This window comes from Acartia tonsa, chromosome 8 (genome assembly GCF_053477335.1).
Source record: "Acartia tonsa isolate MP-2025a chromosome 8, ASM5347733v1, whole genome shotgun sequence".
NCBI classification, from domain to species: domain Eukaryota; kingdom Metazoa; phylum Arthropoda; class Copepoda; order Calanoida; family Acartiidae; genus Acartia; species Acartia tonsa.
This window is the reverse complement of record NC_137267.1, coordinates 8,778,947-8,799,837: the sequence shown is the minus strand read 5'-3', so window position 1 is coordinate 8,799,837 and position 20,891 is coordinate 8,778,947. Positions and strand designations below refer to the sequence as shown.

Sequence of the window (20,891 nt, the reverse complement as noted above, 5' to 3'; positions counted from 1 at the left end):
AAGATATAGAAACTAATGATAATAGAGTTGCTAAGCTTTCTAAATTGTACCAATCTACTAAAGGAATCGTCATGCAAAGTTTAAAATCGATAAGACAATTCTAACATGCCTAAATTAGGACGAACCGACCCTAATTATAGAGTAGCTTCGCTACTAAAAATACAAGTTAATGTTATTTCCATTTATTGGCTATACACAAGAAAACTAAAATAATAATAAAACAAAAATACTGTTGAATAAAATCATAAAAAGTGATGTAAAAATCAACTAAATATATATATATAATAATACATTTAAATAAAATGATGCTCTTATTACAATTATCACAAATATCTTTGGTAAATTGGAGGGTTCGGCAGCCGCGCCTCAGCCTCAAAAATAAACCCGGTTGAAAGCTTTGAAAAAAAATTTGAAAAGAGGGATTTATATATTTGAATCAGGCTTCGAGCTGATTTTTTAAATTGTAAAAGGTTGATTTCCCTGAGGCTTAAATACAACTGACGCGCAGCTGCCGAGCCCTTGTAAAAAGTAAAGAGGCGTTGAGGAGGGTATTTCTCACCAGCTTACTCTTAATTTGCTTTGTGATTTACTGACAATTCTTTTTTTTGAGAAGGGGGAGGTGGGGGGGTAAAATACACCAAGGTCAAAATATCATTCTTTCAATTGCATGTGTAGTTTACACAAAGACGGTGAGAAAGCCTTATTCCCCCCTCTGAGCCATCTTTAATAGGGTGCTTTCACGTAAGGTACCTTGTCGAGCAATGGTAGTAACTGGGGGGGGGAGGGGGGTTGTTTGATTATTTCTTTATGTAAGGTTATATAATGAGTACTGTATAGCCCCGAAGGGTTAAAACCCCTCCATAGGGATTAGGCATGAAAAGAAGTAAAAAAACTTATTTTCAAATTATTTTAAAAATAAAGGAAGAAGAGGGGGGATTATCAGTGCTAAACAGCCACTTTGTGTGAAAGGACCTTTTAAAAACATACACCAGAATAATAAACTCACAAATATGAACAGTTTTTAGACCAGATATCATGCAACTTCTATGTTTTAACAAAAAAAAGGATCGATAAGTTTATGTAAAGTAAAAAATGAAGAAAAAACTAAAATTTTCACACAAACTTTAAAATCGCCTATTATCCTATAATAATGAAAAATTAAACAAAAATATTTTTTTTTCGAACAATTTAATCGAAACATATTGATACCTGAATGTAAAATAAAATTAAATGCTTTTTTGTTTCATGTAAAAAAAAAAGAAAATTTAACAACTGACTAAAATAAAATTACTAATAATCCTCATGGAATGTTTTTTTTCGAGTTAGGTGATGATAATTTTTAAAGTACATGGGAATAGTCCCTTTCGTGGCAACACCCCTTAAGGGGCGATTCGTGGTATTTTTAAAATGGCTTTTAAAAGGTTATTTTAGATTAGGTGATTGTCCCACAGGGTTATGCAAATGGCCCCGCAGGGGCTAGAAATAGGAGAAAAGCCACTGTGAAAGAAAACGAAGAAACGACCCTTAATGAGCGTTGCCACGAAAGGGACTATACCCAAATACATTACATACAAAATACATTAAGTTTCATATAAATAATTTTTAAGTAGATAATTTAAATCACAATTACTATTCACAACTACAGTTTAAGAGATGCTACCTTATAAATGCTTTTGCATGCTAAAATTCTTTAATAGTTATTTCTCGCATCGTATTATAAACGGCTTTCCGCCGTATTCGTATTCATGAGAACCGGTTCCTGTCCACCGGATTCGAATGAATACGAGAAAAATTGTTAAAATATTGCACACTTTTAGGATTATATAAGTTCAAAATTTTTGTAAAGATTTTTTTTATAAATATTTTGATTTATGCCTTCTAAATCTTATGCTACTTTTTCTTTGTTGTGTGGCTCCAAATTGCCTAGAAGTCTTTAGTAAATGTTATTTCTAATTTAATTATATAAAGAGCCAAAAAAGAAAATTTTACAAATAATTGACATTAGACAAGTTAGCGCAAAAAAAAATACTTTAAAACCTAACCTACATTTTTCTATTAAAACATTATTAGCAAAATGTAAGCACATTTATGTTGAAAATTACAATTATAAAATGACTGACATGTCATAGTATTAAAAAACAGTTAAGAATGGATTTTATACTGAGGTGAATTCTTTTAAAAAATTATTGTGAAAAATCCTCCAAAATCGCATAAAAAATCTACAAAAATGAAATAAAATCATAAAATGGTTATCAACATAATATTTTATTTATTTTTTTTTTTACATTTTTATGTGATTTTGGAAGATTTTTACAAAAACAATTTTGCCTCACCAGGCGAACCTATTTTTTCACCTCTGATTTGACTTTTAGTTATTTAACACTGAGTTATTTAAGCTTAACTGACCATAAACCAGGTTGAGAAAGATGACTTAGTCTAATTTATATGTATTAACTTTATTGTAAATTTTTTTATATAAATAAAATGGTCATTATTTGTTTCTGCTGTGCTAAATATGGGCAAATTTATTAATGAAAATTCCACCCAGCCTTTAGAAAAAGTTTTTTTTTGTTTTGGTAGCTAAAAATTTTGAGTGAGGGGGGGGGGGGGTGAAAAGTACAAAAGGACCTAAAATATATTCCTTCAATTTACCCATCTAAAAAAAATTTTGTCCATATGATAGTAGAAGACAAAGACAAGTTTACTTGGATGTTACACCAGATTTTCATGTTCTCTAATATAGTGAAACTCACAATGGGCTATAATAACGATACCACCCATCCACCCAAATTACCCCCATCTCCTCCGCTCTGCTAACCAATAAATGAGTTCCATTTCTCTAAGCTATAGTATCTGGCAGACCAGAAAGTCCAACAACAATTAGTTTTCCATCTCTGAGTGGAACAAGAATGTGTGTGTTGCCACGGGTCAGGGTCACGGTCTGTATGGGCAGCTGGACAGGCAGACTCTTGCTTACCTATAAAAATATAATAACAGATCTATACTATAAATTATATACAGACTAGCGGCTACGCCCCCTAGAAGCCTCTAGGGGCACTTAAGGTTGGATGGGAAAAGTCGACATTATCCCATTTTAAATTTGAGTTCAAAAGAGTAAAAAAATAATTTTTGGGGGAAGGGGGTGAAGACACCCTCCCCAAAAATAGTTTAAAACCTTCCCAGGACCTATAAGAAGCTTCACTCCTAAGGAGAACAATATCTGTTCAGCGGTTAGTGAGATGCTTCGGGACAGACACAAAACGCTTACTACTTTATATAATAGGATAATAATAACTAACCTCCCCCCCTTTTTCAATGACCTTTTTCATCTGCTACCAAATAGTTTTCTGCTACTTGGCTGTGATAATACACACCACACCATTGGTTGATTTTCAAAGTTGAGAGTCGGCACAAGGTCATTGCGATAAGAAAATACAGTTATTTAACCCTTTTTCTCCATCTAGTGTTTAATAGATATATTATTACTTGGATGTTGCACCAAATTTTCATGTACTCTAATAAAGTGATCTATGCAGCTGGCTAATATAACGATAGAGGCAAAATGAACACGTTTATCAGAAATTGAAGCTTAAGAAAACAATGAGTAATGAGCCTGTTTAAAGCCAAGACATTATCATAACTAATCCTAATTTATGTTACACTATGATAAAAAAATAAAACCTAATTAGAGCTTGAGAATTAAAAACACTTTTAATATTTATGTCTCTAAGATTCATCTGGCTAAGTCTTAAATCGATAGAACGATTCCATCACACCTAAATAGATAATTCACTTACCCTGAGCGTGTATAAATCAAGCAGATTTAGATCTCCATTTTCATCTCCACTCAAAACATAATCACCAGAGCTTAATAAACCTAAAATATACAACATTATTAGAGAAAAATAAAAATAGTCAAAGCCGTCATGTCTCGATGCTTGGTGGGTCTGCCTTTTTTTTATGCCAAATTGGCAAGGATTGGGATTTAAAGTATTTAAGACGGTTTGTTCTTTTCTTATATTGAGCATAAATTTATTTTCTTCTAGTTTTTGACCAAAACTGTAGGGTTTATACTGATAAAAATGAAGAGATTGGTTTAATTAACACCCTTTAGGTATGTCTTTAGAAATCCGGAAAAAATAATTTAGGTAAAGATGAAGGGAATAGTAGCTTTCGCAATATTCTGTAAAATTGTGAAGCAAGCTTCAAGTAAAATGCGCTTATTAAATCTAACTGTTCTTAATGTTGACCAAACGCATAGTATAATTAAACGCATATTGAAAAACAGTTTGACCTAATAAGCACATTTGGCTGGAATCTTACTCATATCACAACTTTACGGATTTTTACAAATGCTACTATTCCCTTTTAGACTTCATAACAATTTAAGATCTAAAAAATGGCGGGATAATGAGATGAAACCTGTAACTCGATCTAAAAATGGCGGGAAAATAAAATGAAAACCTGTAACTCGATGAGTGATAGTAGATGAAGCAATATGTCTTCCATTTAGTGTATACACATGCATAGAGTGGTTATCTGGTGTATGTCCTAAATAAAGTTGTAATTAGTATTTATTTAGTGTATACACATGCATAGAGTGGTTGTCTAGTGTATGTCCTAAATAAGGTTGTAATTAGTATTTATTTAGTGTATACACATGTATAGAGTGGTTGTCTGGTGTATGTCCTAAATAAGGTTGTAATTAGTATTTATTTAGTGTATACACATGTATAGAGTGGTTGTCTGGTGTATGTCCTAAATAAAGTTGTAATTAGTATTTATTTAGTGTATACACATGCATAGAGTGGTTGTCTAGTGTATGTCCTAAATAAGGTTGTAATTAGTATTTATTTAGTGTATACACATGTATAGAGTGGTTGTCTGGTGTATGTCCTAAATAAGGTTGTAATTAGTATTTATTTAGTGTATACACATGCATAGAGTGGTTGTCTGGTGTATGTCCTTAATAAGGTTGTAATTAGTATTTCACTTCAAATGCGAAAATGCCGCGATACTGTTTATTGTCGCGGCATTACCTCTCTTAAAGACGTAAAGAAACTATTTTAAAAACCCACCTCAGGGCTATTAAAATCTTTATTTGTACTGGTTTATTAACTCTAAACTTGTTGACGCATTGTTTAAATGTAGTTTCTTAGCGTTGTGAAAAAAGGAAACTAACAAGTCATGGTGAACGACGAGACACTTTTAGCCAATTAACCAGTTATTTTTCTTGGGGGGGGGGGGGTGGAGCTATCTATAAACCTTCCCTGGTGTTATAAAAAGAACTGAAAACAAAAACCAAATCGGTCCACCGGTTAGCGAAATCCTAAGCAATAGACAGACAAGCATCCTATGATTTTCATATGAGGATAATACCTGTAAAAACCACATGTCCTTGATAGGAGAGTGTGAGAAGGTCTATAGTGAATGTAACATCAATACCAGGATGACGCAAGGTGCGTAGGTATTCACCATCCTAAATTATAAACAAGGATGTCAACATTAGGGTTGGGCCGGATATCCGGCCCAGCTCAATATCCGGCCGGATACCGGATCTCTTAACTATCCGGATACAGGAAATCCGGCTGATTTATAATGCCGGATATCGAACTTTAGCCAGATATCTGGCAGGACACCGGATATCCGGCATTATAAATCAACCAGTTATCCGGCAAAAAAAAGTATCTGGCCCAACCCTAGTCAACATACAAGAATGGCATAGCACAGATATATAAAAATAACAACTTGAGATAAAGGGACAACAAAAATTTAGATTAGTGAAGGTCTGGGGAATCTTCACTATAAATATAATTCATGTACCTGTTGAGTAAAAATCATTAAATTGTTAATTTATCGAAGGATAAGAAACAAAGATATTAAATGGTCGAGGAAAGCTTTTAAAAGATTTTAGCTCTGTAGATTGAAATTATCGGTTGAAAGGTTTGGAAAATGTCAGTTAAGATCATGTAATTAAAATTCCAATGGGGTAACAGTATAATTTTGCTTCTAAAGGTATTAACAGTTCACTATGTATATTATTTAGGGTTGGGCCGGATATCTGGCCAACGTTCGATATCCGGCAAGTTACCGGATATTCAGCCAGATAACCGGATATCCGGCATTAAAAATCAGCCGGATATCCGGCCAACCCTGATTTTATGCTAGAGAATCTAGGGTATAAGACAATGGCCGATAAATCAATGTTCAACCCCAATGATAATACATAAAGTTACCCATTCTGTAGATTGCAATTAATGGTTGAAACTTAACGAACCTACCAAGTAGAAATTCAATAAAAGTCCCCAAGATTTGTATGCTAACTTTGGAAACTAGTGTAATAAAAAGCCTAATGTCCCCTCCATCCAGGGTTGTCGAATTGGGCACTTTTTTGATATTGGGCGGCCCAATTGCCCAAAAGGGTTTTGGGCACCCTTTTTGGGCAAATGTCGTAATAAGCATATAAAAAGGATATAAAATAGCCTAAAACCATACCTAGACTTATTATTAGAAATAAAATAGCCTAAACCCATCTCAGGATCTATAAAAGCTCCACTGGAAAGGAGAACCATATCGGTTCAGCAGTTAGCGAAATCCTTCTCAAGATACAAAAAAGCTTACTAATTTATATAGTTAACTAGCGGCTACGGCCCTAGAGGCCTCTAGGGGCACTTGAGGAGGGAAGAGTCAAATTTGATAATCCAATTATTATATTAGATTTGAAAAGAAAAAGTAAAAAAAATTGGGGGGGTGGAACAATTTTTTTTTTGGGGGGGGGGGGGGTGGGTGTTCTCCCCCCATTATTATTTTTAGTTTAAAAAATTTTAAAAAAAGTTTTTTTGGGGAATGTAATTTTTTCTAGGGGCGATTTCTTTTAGGAGGGTGGTGGTACCCTCCCCCAAAATAGTTATAAACCTTCCAAGAACCTATGAGAAGCTACCCTGTTAAGGAGAACCTAATCGGTTCAGCAGTTGGTGAGATCCTTCGGTACAAACACACAGACACACAACCAAACAGACACACATCCTGTTACTTTAGTATAATGACTAGTGGCTACGCCCCTAGAGGCCTCTAGGGGCACTTGAGGATGGGGGAGTCGAATTTGATTACCCAATTTCTTATTTTAGATTTTATAGAAATATTTTTAAAAATATTTTTGGGGGGTGGACAAATTTTTTTTTTTTTTGGGGGGGGTGCCCTCCTATCCTTTTAAATTATAGTTTTAAAATTAAAAAAAAAATTTGGAGGGGGGGAATTTTTTATTTTTTGGGGGGTTGGGGGTGTCCCACCCCCCAAGAAAATAGTTATAAACCTTCCCGGGACCTATGAGAAGCTACCCTGTTAAGGAGAACCCGATCGGTTCAGTGGTTAGCGAGATCCTTTGGGACACACAGACAAACATCCTGTTACTTTAGTATAAGGATATCACCCAAAAAATAGGCCTGCCCCCCCTCTTTTTTAACCCCCTCCCCTTTTTCTCTCCCCCTAAAAGGGGGGTGCCCATAACTGCCCAAAATGACCTTATATTGGGCGGCCCAAAACCGCCCGCCCAAAATGACAACCCTGCCTCCATCCCTGATATTATTACCTTTATAGAATGAACATTAACAGTGCCGTCTTTACTGCCAGTTACAGCCAGGTCTAGGCACATGGACAGCACTACTGCGCATACAGCCTCGTCGTGCCCGTACAGGGTCTAAATTATACAGAAAGGCTGATTAATTTATGGGTTTTATAAAGTGCACGAATCTAATATTATATACCTCTTCTATTATAAACAAATACTGCAATTCATAATTAAGACTTTATTTGTTTGAATACCTACAGTTATTTTTACCTGAATAATCTTGAGTGAGCACAGGTCCTGGTTGGCTGTAATTTCCCAGACAATTGCTGTAGAATCCTGGCTCCCAGAAATACAATGCAGGCCTCCCTCGTCCATTCCGACACATGTCACCAGTCCTGTATGCCTGTATGAAAACAATGTGTGAATACACATTACTGCATGCATACTTCCTACATTTTTAGGAAACTGCTATTTGGGAAGAAAGATTTTATATAAATTAACCATATAAATAAAATTTGACTGTATATTTAAATGTAGGTATATAATATTTATTTATTATTTTTTTTTTATGTACGTACACCCAAGAATAATAATCTAATCTAATCTAGTTTGGTTCTATCCTTATATAAAAGTAACATGATGTGTGTCTGTCTGTGTGTACTGAAGGATCTAGCTAACAGGTAAACTAATATGGTTACATATTTTACATTGTAGCTTCTTATAGGTCCTGGGAAGGTTAATCACTATTTTGGGGTGGGTACCCCCACCCTCCCAAGAGAAATCGCCCTTAGAAAAAATGAGCTTAACTAATTTTTTTCTTTTCTCTGTAAAACTAAAACGAAGTCAAGTGCCCCCCCCCCCCTCCCCTCCAAAGACATAAGATTTCGATAAATACTTTAAGTTCTCAATTTTTAAAAAGCTTCTTTCAGGTCTTTGAATGGTTTCAGGCTATATTTTAAATTTGAGTCTTTGGATAAAATTAGTAATTTTTTGGCCCAGAGCCATCGAAGACCGAGACGAAGCCGATAGTAAAAGATACAGCTTCATAATGATCGAAAATTATATAGAAACAAACAAAAAGAATACATTTATAAAAATTGGCAAACCTTATTGATGAGCCGGCCTCTTTCCACCTGACCAGATTATATACTCTAAGGCTGAAATCCCAGGACCCTCCGTACACAACAAATCTATAATACAAAGATAGATAAGGTACCTAGGCAGTTTTTTGTTTCGGGTTTAAAGGTTACTTATTTTTTCGTGATTTTTATCCCATTTAATTGATCGATTAGAGTAAAACACTAAAGGGGAAAGGGGTTTAATAACTGTATTTCCCTATCCCAATGACCATGTGATGACTCTCAATTGGGTCTTTGAAAATCAACCGATGGTGTCGGGAATATTAACACAGCCAAGTAGCAGAAAATAATTTGCTAGCAGACAAAAAAGGTCATTGGAAAACGGGGGGAGGTAGTTATCTGTATATAATATACATCTATTCTATATATCTGTAGTATGACTGACAAACAGACGGACAAATTAAAATATATTCTGGATGCTCATGGATACAAAAAAAATCAGCCGTCTTTCTTGAATAGCAGCTGAGAAAATCACATTTCCACCATGACGTTACGTACTGACTGACGGACAAACTGACAGAAAAAGTGAACTATAGAGTAGCTTCGCTACTAAAAAAGTCTTACTTAGCATCCGGGGTGACTGCAAACATTTCAGGTTTAAACTTCAAACTTCTGGAGAACGGTCCTGGCAACTTCTTCGAGGCCTAGCGTAAAAAAATATGATTTCTTTGTTTGAGAAAAAAAAGATATTATATCAAGTAAATTATATATTAGGATTTTTTGGGTGGTAGAGGGGGGGGGGGGTAAAGTGAGTGTCTTACCCCCAACAAAATTGCTTAAAACCATCACAAGACCAGTATCTATATTTTGAAAGGTAGAGCCCATTCGGTTCAGTAGTTACCAAGATATTAAACTTCAGACAGATAGACGGGCAGACATCGTTCTACTTTGTAATACAGATTAACAAACTAACCTTTGTTGTAATGGTAGAATCTTTTTCCAGATAGAAATAGTTTGGTGTATTCTTATCATAGGGCAGCCAGTAGTGAACTCCAATAGAACAATCTGATGATATTGACACTAAACTGTCCACATTTCCATATCCCAGGTAGTATTTGGCCTACAAAGTAAAATAAGTTGAAACAAGGATGACATACATCATCCATAAAAGCTAAGCTCTGAAACGGAATGACAGACGAACATTAACGCTTGTAGAGTGTCAGTTTATAAGTTTTGACAAAATTATGCGTAAATTTGTTGCAAAATTTCTTAAAAACAGAATTCAGTTTAAGGACATACTGACATTTTTAGGACTTGATTATAGAGATGCTTCGCTCATAATATTGTACCTTATGGTAATTGGAAAGTAATCTAAAAAACAGATCAATCAGATGACTTTATAACATAAAAAATGTTGTTAAAATAGTATAAAAAACAACATGTTTAAAATGGACATACGGACATTCTGGCAACGATTATAGAATTGCTACGCTTTCTAAATCGTACCTACCTAATACAGGAATCATCATGCAAAGTTTGAAATCGATAGGACAATTCTAACATGCCTATGACGTGTAGTAATAATAGAAATCAACAGCTAAATATTCTAATAAAGTGTATTAATTCAAAGACATATAAAACATATAAAATAGATATTAATAATATTACACTGTTAACACTTTTAGGTTCGTGCCGAATCGCAGAGCAAAGACTTGCTCCGAGAATGGTGACACAAGAACTAAAAGTTAATATATAAAATACATACAATGCTCTCAAGGCAGGGAAAAAGGTACTTTACATCACATTTCTCCCCAGCTTTAATATGAACATAAATTTCGAAACTGTAACATTACATGTTGAATATAACAATATGTTTATTACATTTTATTTTATCAAATATTATATAGGTAGCATTAAATGCTTATCAACTAAATAATGATTGATCTGTTATGACACCTGTCATAGATTTTTTTTTCTTTTTTTAATTTTCTTTTCAGATCTTTTAACACTTCATATATATTTTTTTTATTTGGTTTTTTAAAACTCTTTTATGTTTTTTTTTATGTTGCTTTTTTTACTCTTTATGTGTTTTTTTTTTTTATATATATTTTTTTATAAAAACATTGATCAACATATAATCATTAGAGATGCATTGATATAAAAAACATTGGTTAACATATAACCATCAGAAATACATTGATTAACACATAATCATTAGAGATGCATTGATATAAAAAAACATTGATAACATATAACCTTCAGAGACTACTACTGCCTCGACAAATACTTAAACATTAATACATAAAAATAAAACTATGAATTAACACACATTAAACTATAATTATTATTTTCTTTTACCACCTGCTCTTCCTTTCTTGCCAGATTCTTCAATATCCATAGGAATGTTAGCCTCATTATCAATTCCGAGTTTTGCGGTCTCGTCACAAAGGCCGTCTTGAGGCAACCTTGCCTCAGTATCACCAAGCATATGTAGACATCTCTCAAATCCGTTATTTATCGCAATCGATATCGAGGTCGAAACGCTGTCAGCCTCCTCCTGATTATCTAAAATCTTTTGATTCTTGCGACTAACCTCCTCCCCGAATTTATCAAGCATTGTTAATATTCCAGGCGTGTGTTCCATCCTCATTTCCTCCATCGCTTGTTCATCAACTCGCCATTGCTGGCCTGATAATTCAAGATCTAGACAAACAGGAATATTCTGATCCAGAGGACGATCTTGCTGGATGCAAACAGGACCCCCGAACCAAGTAATCAACTTAAAATCGCCATCAAACCAATCATTTACTCTGTGTTCAGGATTAAACTTCCATTCGAGATTTGTTGCCAGCAAACTTGTATGAATCTTCCCATCCAACTCCAGGCTAAGTTCCTTCTTCACGTCCTCTAAGGTAGTACCTAGCTCACAAAGCAACGTCTGTTTAGCAAGAGTAGGACGCAAACGTTTGCATCTCATTTGCATCTCCCATGCCAATATTCTTCCATCTACTCCATTGTTAGCCAAACTACCTGTATATGTCGCACTCACAAGCTTCTCAATTATTTCTTTTTGCGCATCCAATCTAACATAGCGTATCTCAGCTGGCATCTCTCCACTGGTAATTAAACTGACCGAATTTACGTTGAAGATTCGTGGTATAAAAACCGACAGGTACGCGTATTCATTCACATGAATAGCGTCAATAAAAACTTTAGCACTCAAATCCTGTTCAGACTTTCCCTCAAGCCACTCTTTCTGTAACTTGAATAAGGTTGTGGATGGCATCTGTTTCAAAATAAATGAAATCTTATTAACAACGTCTCTCCAATGCGCCAGAAGCCGAATAGCTGATACAACCTGCGTCTTTAAACGAATATCAATACTATTGTCCACCGTTCTTAGCACAGACTGGAGGCTCATACGTCCATCTGCAGGTATTACTTCAACTCTTGATAGTTGGTGCCAATCATCCAGTTCTCCCATGTGCTTGATTATAGGCAACAATTCTCCCAAAGTTTGGCAGCTTTTTCTCTCATCTCCATCCAGGTACTCAATCTTAGCAAGAAGCACCAGACTTGGCAACATTTCGCAGACAAGCTTCGAAAGAAACATGGTTGCACTTAACTTGTTTAAATTATTTGTCTCGTTCCAGAACAGCTTTCTGTTTATGGCCTTGGAATGCTCACCAGCCGCTACCAGGTTTAAGTGTCTTGAATTCTGGCTGGTATAGATAGGAATCCTGTCTAAGGCCCAGTCTAATGAGTTTATACATCTCCCAAACTCAAGCTGCAGTGAAAGCATATTCACTAAGTTTAATTTGAACCTTTAATTTGAACCTCGGTTCATTATCAATAAGACGAACCAAGTCTGCAAGTGGCATGTCTTCACTGTTGAGAAACACATTCTTCAACGCTCTGCCCACACTCAACGTTGGCAACTCAACACGCGACATTATCAACACCAGCCTGGATGCGGAATTGCTAACCAACGCGCTAACAGGTAGGCCAGGTTTGACTTGGTTTCTTTCATCCGAAGGTTGTTTGTGGCGGCCGTTTTCTTCGGTGCTCAATAACTTTTGATTCATTGTTGCTGCCGTAACCAACCAGCAAAAAAAACAATATAATTAAATTACAGCATAATGAATTTAATGTATAAACCTAGCATTAAATTCTTCTTCGGTAAATCTTTTTATAACACCATGAACAACAGCAATACAAAGCTACCAACATAGGAATTATACCTAACAACAACATCAAAGCAATCAACACAAACTTAGCAAACAATGGTAGTATATCTTTGAACAAATGTTCTAGACCAAACCAAGAACCTGTAACTTGTTCGAAAAATGACAACTTATGATCAACAAAATCCAATTTTGAAGCCTGTCCATTAAAATCCTCAAAATCTTCTAGACCCTGATATCTAATAGTCTTATTAAAATCAGCAATAAACACTTTCTCATCGTTCAGAAAAATCTTCTGTCCCACATGTTCAGATCTCTCATTCTTAATGTGAAGAATCTCGAGTCCCTGCCCCTGATTTCCAAGAAACAAATTAGCTGTCAACTTCAAAAATACCGGGCTCTGAGAACAATTCAACATTTTTATTTCCGCTACTGTAATAATCATTCTACTATATTCTTGTATCCCAACTGTTTCTCCTTTATACTCCACCAACAAATGTCCTACAGCACAACCATAATCCACACCTAACTTTACTGGAATTTCAACCGCTGTACATCTTTCATACTTAGCAATTTCTCCCAGGTATATAATTCTAAACCCATGATGCAATTGTACATTTGATCTAACTTCCGTTTGAGCACATCTAGAAATACTAAGAAGTTCCATCATTCTCTCATTCCTCTCTCTACTAGCCAAAAACATAGCATTTAAATCAAACCTGGCTTCTTGCTTCAAGAGATCTCCAAAATAATTTCTAACAGCCGCCTTCGGTTCCTCTAAAAACTTAATACCTTCCAATTCTGTTACAAAAATCTTAAAATCCAAATGCTGCAAAACAAATTTCTCCGTTCCCATAACTTTAACTAAAATATTCCTCTCTGAGTTAGAAACAAAAAGTTGATCATTCCATGTAGTTAGATTGAATGTATCTTGAAAAACTACCTTGAAATTACTGGCCGGTTTCCGTACTACATATGGATAAAAACGTGAAGTTGATGTTGCCCACAAATGATTTTCTTCAAAATTCGCCACAATTGTCTTTTTATCATAATCCATAACAACACTTTCCTTAATCAAAACAGGAGTATTTTTTACTAAAATATGCAAAGTCCCAATAGCGAAGCCTAAGTCGAACCACTTATTATGTGCGTATACTCCCAGTGTCTTACATTGGATATTTTCTCCACCAACATCATTAAAAGGTGACAATGTTCCATTAACCGTAAAACTGTGAACAGTTGGCAAATCTACATTCACTTTGAAACTAATACCATCATATTGATACTTGCCAGAATGGAAAACCCTTCTACATTCATCCATACTTAACTCTACCTGTGTTTCATGTGGCACGTCTAACACGTGCACATGACTCGCAGTGCCGCAGTACCAGTGCTCCAACTTTAGCCTAACCTCACAACTAATAGCTTCCGATAAAATAAAATCAGTCTCAGCCAATCCAAGTAATTCCACAGATCTGACTAATTCCATCCCATCATGCAAACAGGCAGCTGATCTAAGCTCAACAGCATTTATCTGAGAACAATCATAAGCTGCTAACCGTGGATCCTGTGACGCATACAAACAACCAACAATTACAAAACAATATGACTGCATCACAACAAAAAATAGCAAAATATCCAAGTACCTGACACTGCCTCTATCCTCCTTGGATTTCTTCACAGGTATCGGTCCAGAATGTCCACTCTTCGAACTACAAGCGTCAGGCGACCGTTTTCTCATTCCACGATCACTTACTTCTCTTCTGTTCCGGTCATGCCTGTCACCTCCACCACCTCCACGTTTGTAGTCACGATCCCGACGATTGTCATAGTCATGTCTTCTCCTGCAAACAATGTACATTTTCCAAGATTAATCTTGAGTCCTGCTTCACAAAAAGTTCGTAGTATTATATTTAGATGCTCCAGAAGTTCCTCAGCATTCATGCAATACACCAGAACATCGTCTAAATAGACGAGACAAAATGCTCTCAATTCAGGGCTCAAATCCATTACTCTATCCATCAATTTTACAAATGCACTTGGAGCATTGGTCAAACCGAACGGCAGCCTCTTGAAGCAGTACTGCCGCCCGTTAGAACAAAATGCGGTATATTTCCTAACAGATTCCTTCAAATGCATCGAATTATATGCTGAAGTGAGGTCAATGGACGTAAAAATCTTCTTTCCTCCCAGTTTGTCAAATAATTCACCAATGTTAGGCAAAGGATAACATATCTTCTCAGTTATTTCATTCAGCGAGCGATAGTCCAGTACAAACCTAACCTTCACCTCGTTAGTATTCCCCACCTTCTTCTTTACAGCAAAGATTCCAGAATTAAAAGGTGAGTTACATTCTTCAATAACATCTGTTTCCAGCCATAAATCAATTTGTTCTTTTAGTTTCTCTGCATGATGAGGGTTAAGTCTAATCATTCTATTCTTGAAAGGTTGAGCTCCAGGAACCAACTGAATATCATACTCCTCCCAGGGATAAGGGATAGGAAACCTGGCCATAAATTAGGTCTCGGCCTGGTTTTGAAAGGGATCATGCAACTTTTACCATTTGCCTAATTTAATGACCTTACTGGCGGACGGCTCATATTGGCTACCGCTCTAAACCAATAGTGTTCTGTGATTTGGGCTTGTTTTGTACCAACCAATAGAAAATTGGCAAAAATAAAATTGGACCATACAAAGAACGGGGCAAAGTGCACATTATAGAAAAATATCAAAACATAAACAAATTTCTGCTTCTACAATAAAAATAAACCAAACTTAAAAACATTATTGATATTTTTGTAATTTTTAAATTGTTTAAATGAAAAAAGTCAACATTATAAAGTCAAAGTGTTTATAGACCTTTCATTATATTTAATACAAATTAATTATATAGTACCTGCGCTCCTTAAATTTGTGTGTATATGTGATTCTTATTAGTTTTATAATTAGTGTATTTCCCAATACGAGTTAGTGAAGAGAAGGGGAAACTAAAAAAGAGAGGACTTTTAGTATAACATATTTGTAAGAAACAAACAGCTGTTTGTATATATCATTCCATTTATTAGTAAGTACGGAAAATGAAAGCAAACACTACGTGATGTTTAAATATGTTATAATACAAATCAATCGTTTATAAAAGTATAAAACTATTACCTAATTAATTATGTTTTATGGTGTTTATTTCTTTTGTTCTTATACTTTCTTCCAAATTATTTCTTTAAATATTTATTTGATAGTCTTTTTAGGATCAATTAACCCTTACAGATCGGGCCCCAATTCCTACCTTATCAGATTGGGGGGGGGGGGGGCTCCATGAGCCCCAACCCTATATCTCGGCTCCTGTTACAGATAAAGACGTAAAAAAAAATTTTCTGGTGGTTCATGTGTATTTTTAGAGAAAATTACTTTTTTTAGTCATAGCGGTCAGACCGCTCCTTAGCCGCTCTTTAGCCAGCCGCTAAATTTTAAATTGCTGTAGAGTGGCCAATTTTGCAGCTGGGATAACCAAATTTTAGGACGAACTTTTCTTTTTCATAACAAAAAAATTACTTTTTCTGAACATCACCGAAAAACGGCAAATAACGGAAACCGCCATTTTCGGCGGTTACGGCGGTTGGTGGCGACAATTAATATTTCTATTTGTTTGTTGTTGCTCAAGGATTTACCAAAAAAATTATAAGTCTTTAGCTGTAATAGAGGCCACGATATTCATGATATATGTATTTAGTAAAAGCCGGACAAAAAATCGATCATAAAGTCGGTCAGGGTGCGGTCAAACGGTCATAACACTCCTTTTTTTAGAAGGTCATTGATATCTAAGTATTCACCAAAAAAAATTAGGTTTCTACCTTATACACAAAAGTCATAATGTAGAAATTAAGATTTATTTAGAATTTTTTTCAGATGGTTAATAATTGTATTTCCTGTTTTTCTCTGGCTCAGTATTTCCATAGACTACCAAAAAATGAGGATCTTTTGAGACCATGGTTAAAAATATTATATCTAAAAATAAGATAACCAAAAGTTCACGTGTCTGTAATAATCACTTCAGGTGAGTGTAAACTTATTCATTTGTTTTAATTTTATAAAGGGATAGTTGCATGAAGTGCATTTCAGAAAAATGATTTTCAACATAAGTCACAACTATACCATCAAACATATATAATTTTGTAACTAAATTAGTAGTCATTCTATCTTTGTGAAAATTAGCCAGCTATATAAACAAAAAAACGATTTTCAAGTTTTGATTTTTTAAAAACTATGTTGTAGAAAATTAAAATTCTTTCAAATATATGCCCTTTGGATGTTTAAATGCAATTCGTGCAACTACCCCTTTAATCATTAGAACCAATTTTTTAAAGCAAAGCTTTTCTATTATTTGGGTCAGTCTGTTGGTGTTTACGTCCATAAGAACAGATAGCTTTTTTCATTTATTAGGAATGTTAGAATTGTTCTATAAAATTCAAACCTTGAATGTTGATTCCTGAATTAGATAGGTACAAATTAGGAACTGCATTAGCTCTATAATTGTTACAAGAATGTTGGTATGTCCATTTTAACCCCTACAGATCGGACCCCTATTCCCACCTTATAAGATTGGGGCGGGGGGGGAGGGGGTCTCTATCTTGGCTCCTATTACAGATAGAGACGTAATTTTTTTTCTGGTGGTTTATGTGTATTTTTAGAGCAATTTCCTTTTTCTAGTCATAGCGGTCAGACCGCTCCTTATCCAATTTGTAAACAAAAGATATAATACATCTTATGTAAGAATAGTAAATCTATAGGTATGTATTTGATGACACTGAACATCTGCTAAAACTAATTTTAAGCGTTTGTCTATCAATAATTTGTTGTGCTTTTCTACGTATGGATGTATTTTAGCAGTGAATCTACTCTATAGATTCCAATGTTAATTTGTCTGTCAATAGAACATGATTTTCTCAGAATTAAGATAGACAGCTGAAACTTCTTGTCCAAATTCCTATGATTATAGAGCATAATCAACTACTAAATATCCATTGTACATGACACCGGCCAGCCGCTGTGGTTGGCAGGAATAGGGCGGCATAATTTAATTAATAGGTCATGTAGGCTAGAACTGCTTAAGTTTAAATTTTCAAATGAGAAAGACAAAACCGGAGGGGGGTGCGTTCAACTCCAACCCCTCCCCCTCCTTTTTAAGGCTTAATTTAATAACATATTTTACTTAAAATTATGTAAAGAGGTAATTCTATCAAATTTTAGACTTGAATGAAATGGAAACATTTACACTTAAACAGTCTAAAAAAATATTCTACCGTGTAGTTTTAAAACTATCAGTAATTGAAAAGGGGACTTATCATAAGAACAAAAACAAATGTTCTAGCAGTAATACATTTGCTGAATATATTTAACATCTTTTAAAAGTGTTGAATGAAAAAAATATATCACAAAATTTAAACTAATTGATTGAATTTTTTTCAGGTTAGAGCAGGATTGCCAGGAGAATCTTTTTAGTTTAATCCATGCCTTAGGCAACCACAAAACCCATCCTACTCCTTTAGAATGTTTGAACAGATTGAGGGTAATCAGTTTTTGCCAGGTACCTCTTAAATGTTTTGTAATAGCAATGCTTCTCTATGATTCTGATTGTCCATCTCAAATTGCACAACTTGTGTTAATAGCAGAAAAAAATGCTAAACATAGGAATGCTAAACAAAATGTGCATGCTATTTATCGTAAATATGTTTGTTTAGTGTGAATGTTCTAAAAAAAATTTAAGAAGTTTACACAAGACAGTGATTTTTTTCATATTGAAAAGGCATAAATTTTGTTAATTTTATAAATTCTGGGAATGAAAGAATTTGTTTTATCCCAATTAACCTTTAACAATGGGGAGAGGGGGCGGGGGGGCATGAACGCAACCCCCCCCCCTCCATTTTTCTGTGTCATTTGCTGTGCCATTTTCTGTGTGTGAAAAATAGAGGTATATAACTGAGTGACTTGGGTATAGACAAGGCAGATTATTGAACGAACCCCACATCCTGACTGTTAAAGCTGTGGCAATGGGCCAGACTGATACGGGTAATTTTTTTTTTAGAGCCCAAACTACTTGATGACAAAGAAAAACGTCAAGATAGATGAAGTTCCATAAGCTTGGAAAAAAAAATGTAGAAGAAAAGTAGAGAAGTGCAGTTTGGGTTATATAGCAGGTAAAGACATAATAACAATTTCTTCCAAATGCGATTATTGGAGAGGGGGGGGGGGGGTAATCAAAATATTTATTGCAGGGAAGGGAGGAGCATGTGACCTTTAATTAGCTTAAAATAATAAAACTAAAATAACCTGAACTAAAGCAAAAATTATGTTGGGTTTGTTCCTACACTTTTTAAAAACTAGTCAAATTTGAAATATGGTCGGATTGTTCCTACAATTTGCTTCCATTGGTCCAATTATAGAATTTAACATTGTGACTTAAAATTGTTTGTTTGAGTAAAATTAAAACTTCAATTTCATTAAAATAGGATGGGCCGTGAGAAAATCTAAGAATGACAGCTACAAGAGGAATATATACTGACCCTAATTATAGAAAAGCTTCGCTTTTAAAAAATTGTTAGAGTATTAAGTTTTTCTAGGTAATTTTGGATTTGGAATAAACATTTCTTGTGATTATCCATTTAGCAGTTTCACGAAAACAATTAAAATTTTAAAACTTTAAAATTATCAGTCAAACAAGATTACATAGGTTTCTAAACTTGTTTCATTCCCTGCATGGAACTAATCCCTATGACTCTTTATAAAAAATGATTTTCCATCTCTAAAATTACCAATTTTCAGAATCAAACGCATTAACCTTTTGATATAAAAAAGAAAAAAAGATCAATTAGAGCCTATAAGCAAATAGGTATAGTGCAATTATCATTGGAATTGATATTTATACAACTTTAAAAAGTTATATTTTATATTTATTTCCTGACAGATTTCAATTTGAATATCTTTTTTTAATTTTTGCATAATCTTAAAATTAAATTCCAATTTTGATAATTGCTCTCTTAGGACAACATAATATTTGACGGGAATAATTTTCTCAATACTATTTGATAAAACTTGAAACTGCCTCTTAAGGGGCGTGTCGTTGTATTTTATAGTGGCTTTTGATATGTTTCTAGGAGCTAGAAATCGGGGAAAAGCTCCTGTGAAAATACGACGAAATGCCCCTTAAGAGGCAGTGCCACGAAAGGGACTAGACCTAATTAGAGTAATAAAAACTTGGTTTTAGAAATGACTTTAGCCTATTGAATGTAAAATAATATCGACTTTTAAACAAATATAGTTTTTTTGTTTTGTTATTTGTATTGTTTTGTTATTGATATTGTTTTGTTATAAATATTATTTTGTTATTAAAATTGTTTTGTTATTGATACTGATATTGTTATATTGTTCTAAATAATATTGTTTTTAATAAAGATATTTTTTTTAAGTTAGTTTTCATCATTTTCAAAAAGTACCTAGTTTAAATTCTTATACATATTTGGTTGGTAAGGAAAATATAAATTTTTCTTTCATGTTAAAGAAACAAGGATGACAACATAACATTATACTGTGTTGTCCTAGGAATCAATATACCAAAAATCAGATCTATCGGATGATTACATCACATAAAAATTTGTTATTAAAAAAGTAAAAAAATCAACATGTTTAAAATGGACGTACGGATATTTTGGTAATGATTATAGAGTTGCTACGCTTTCTAAATCGTACCTAACTACTGAAGGAATCACCATGCAAAATTTGAAATCGATAGGACAATTCTAACATGCCTAAATTAACGAAAAAAGCTATCCGTTACCAGGGAGGAAGGTAGGGGACAATGGGCAATTAATTCAATTTTACAGTTGTGACACTTTAAGGTTGAAAAACCAGATAATTCCAGATAAAACGAGTATTTCTGATAGTGCAACTTTTATTGGAAATTTATTCATTTTTTAATTAATTTTAATTCAAAATGCACCATCCCCCAAATTCTACTTTACTAAAAGCCTCTGATTATCAAGATAAAGAACTTGGTAGCAATTCATTTAA

The 20,891-nt window shown here is 34.2% G+C and overlaps 1 protein-coding gene and 1 long non-coding RNA gene across 4 annotated transcripts in view; one reads left to right on the top strand and one right to left on the bottom strand.

The window, feature by feature from the left end:
* Positions 1-169: 169 nt before the first annotated feature.
* The window catches only part of LOC145325928 (neurobeachin-like protein 1), a 103,548-nt gene continuing 82,826 nt past the window's right edge, over positions 170-20,891 (bottom strand). Inside the window, exons 50-59 of one of the 3 annotated variants that reach the window (XR_013881680.1) lie at positions 9,620-9,766; positions 9,271-9,350; positions 8,674-8,757; positions 7,838-7,970; positions 7,589-7,696; positions 5,380-5,479; positions 4,465-4,551; positions 3,798-3,877; positions 2,315-2,977; positions 170-2,172 (exon numbers count right to left, since the gene is read on the bottom strand). Coding sequence is in view for 2 of the 3 variants with exons in the window: in XM_080168948.1 (XP_080025074.1) it covers positions 2,840-2,977; positions 3,798-3,877; positions 4,465-4,551; positions 5,380-5,479; positions 7,589-7,696; positions 7,838-7,970; positions 8,674-8,757; positions 9,271-9,350; positions 9,620-9,766 (957 nt within the window). In the remaining variant the exon portion in view is untranslated. Of the gene's footprint in view, positions 2,978-3,797; positions 3,878-4,464; positions 4,552-4,616; positions 4,966-5,379; positions 5,480-7,588; positions 7,697-7,837; positions 7,971-8,673; positions 8,758-9,270; positions 9,351-9,619; positions 9,767-20,891 lie in introns of those variants that run through there. The other 2 variants (XM_080168948.1, XM_080168949.1) reach the window with 2 other exon arrangements.
* On the top strand, positions 16,635-19,022 carry LOC145325930 (uncharacterized). Its single transcript, XR_013881681.1, has 3 exons — positions 16,635-16,881; positions 18,294-18,411; positions 18,910-19,022. It is a non-coding gene; the product is annotated as an uncharacterized LOC145325930 (long non-coding RNA).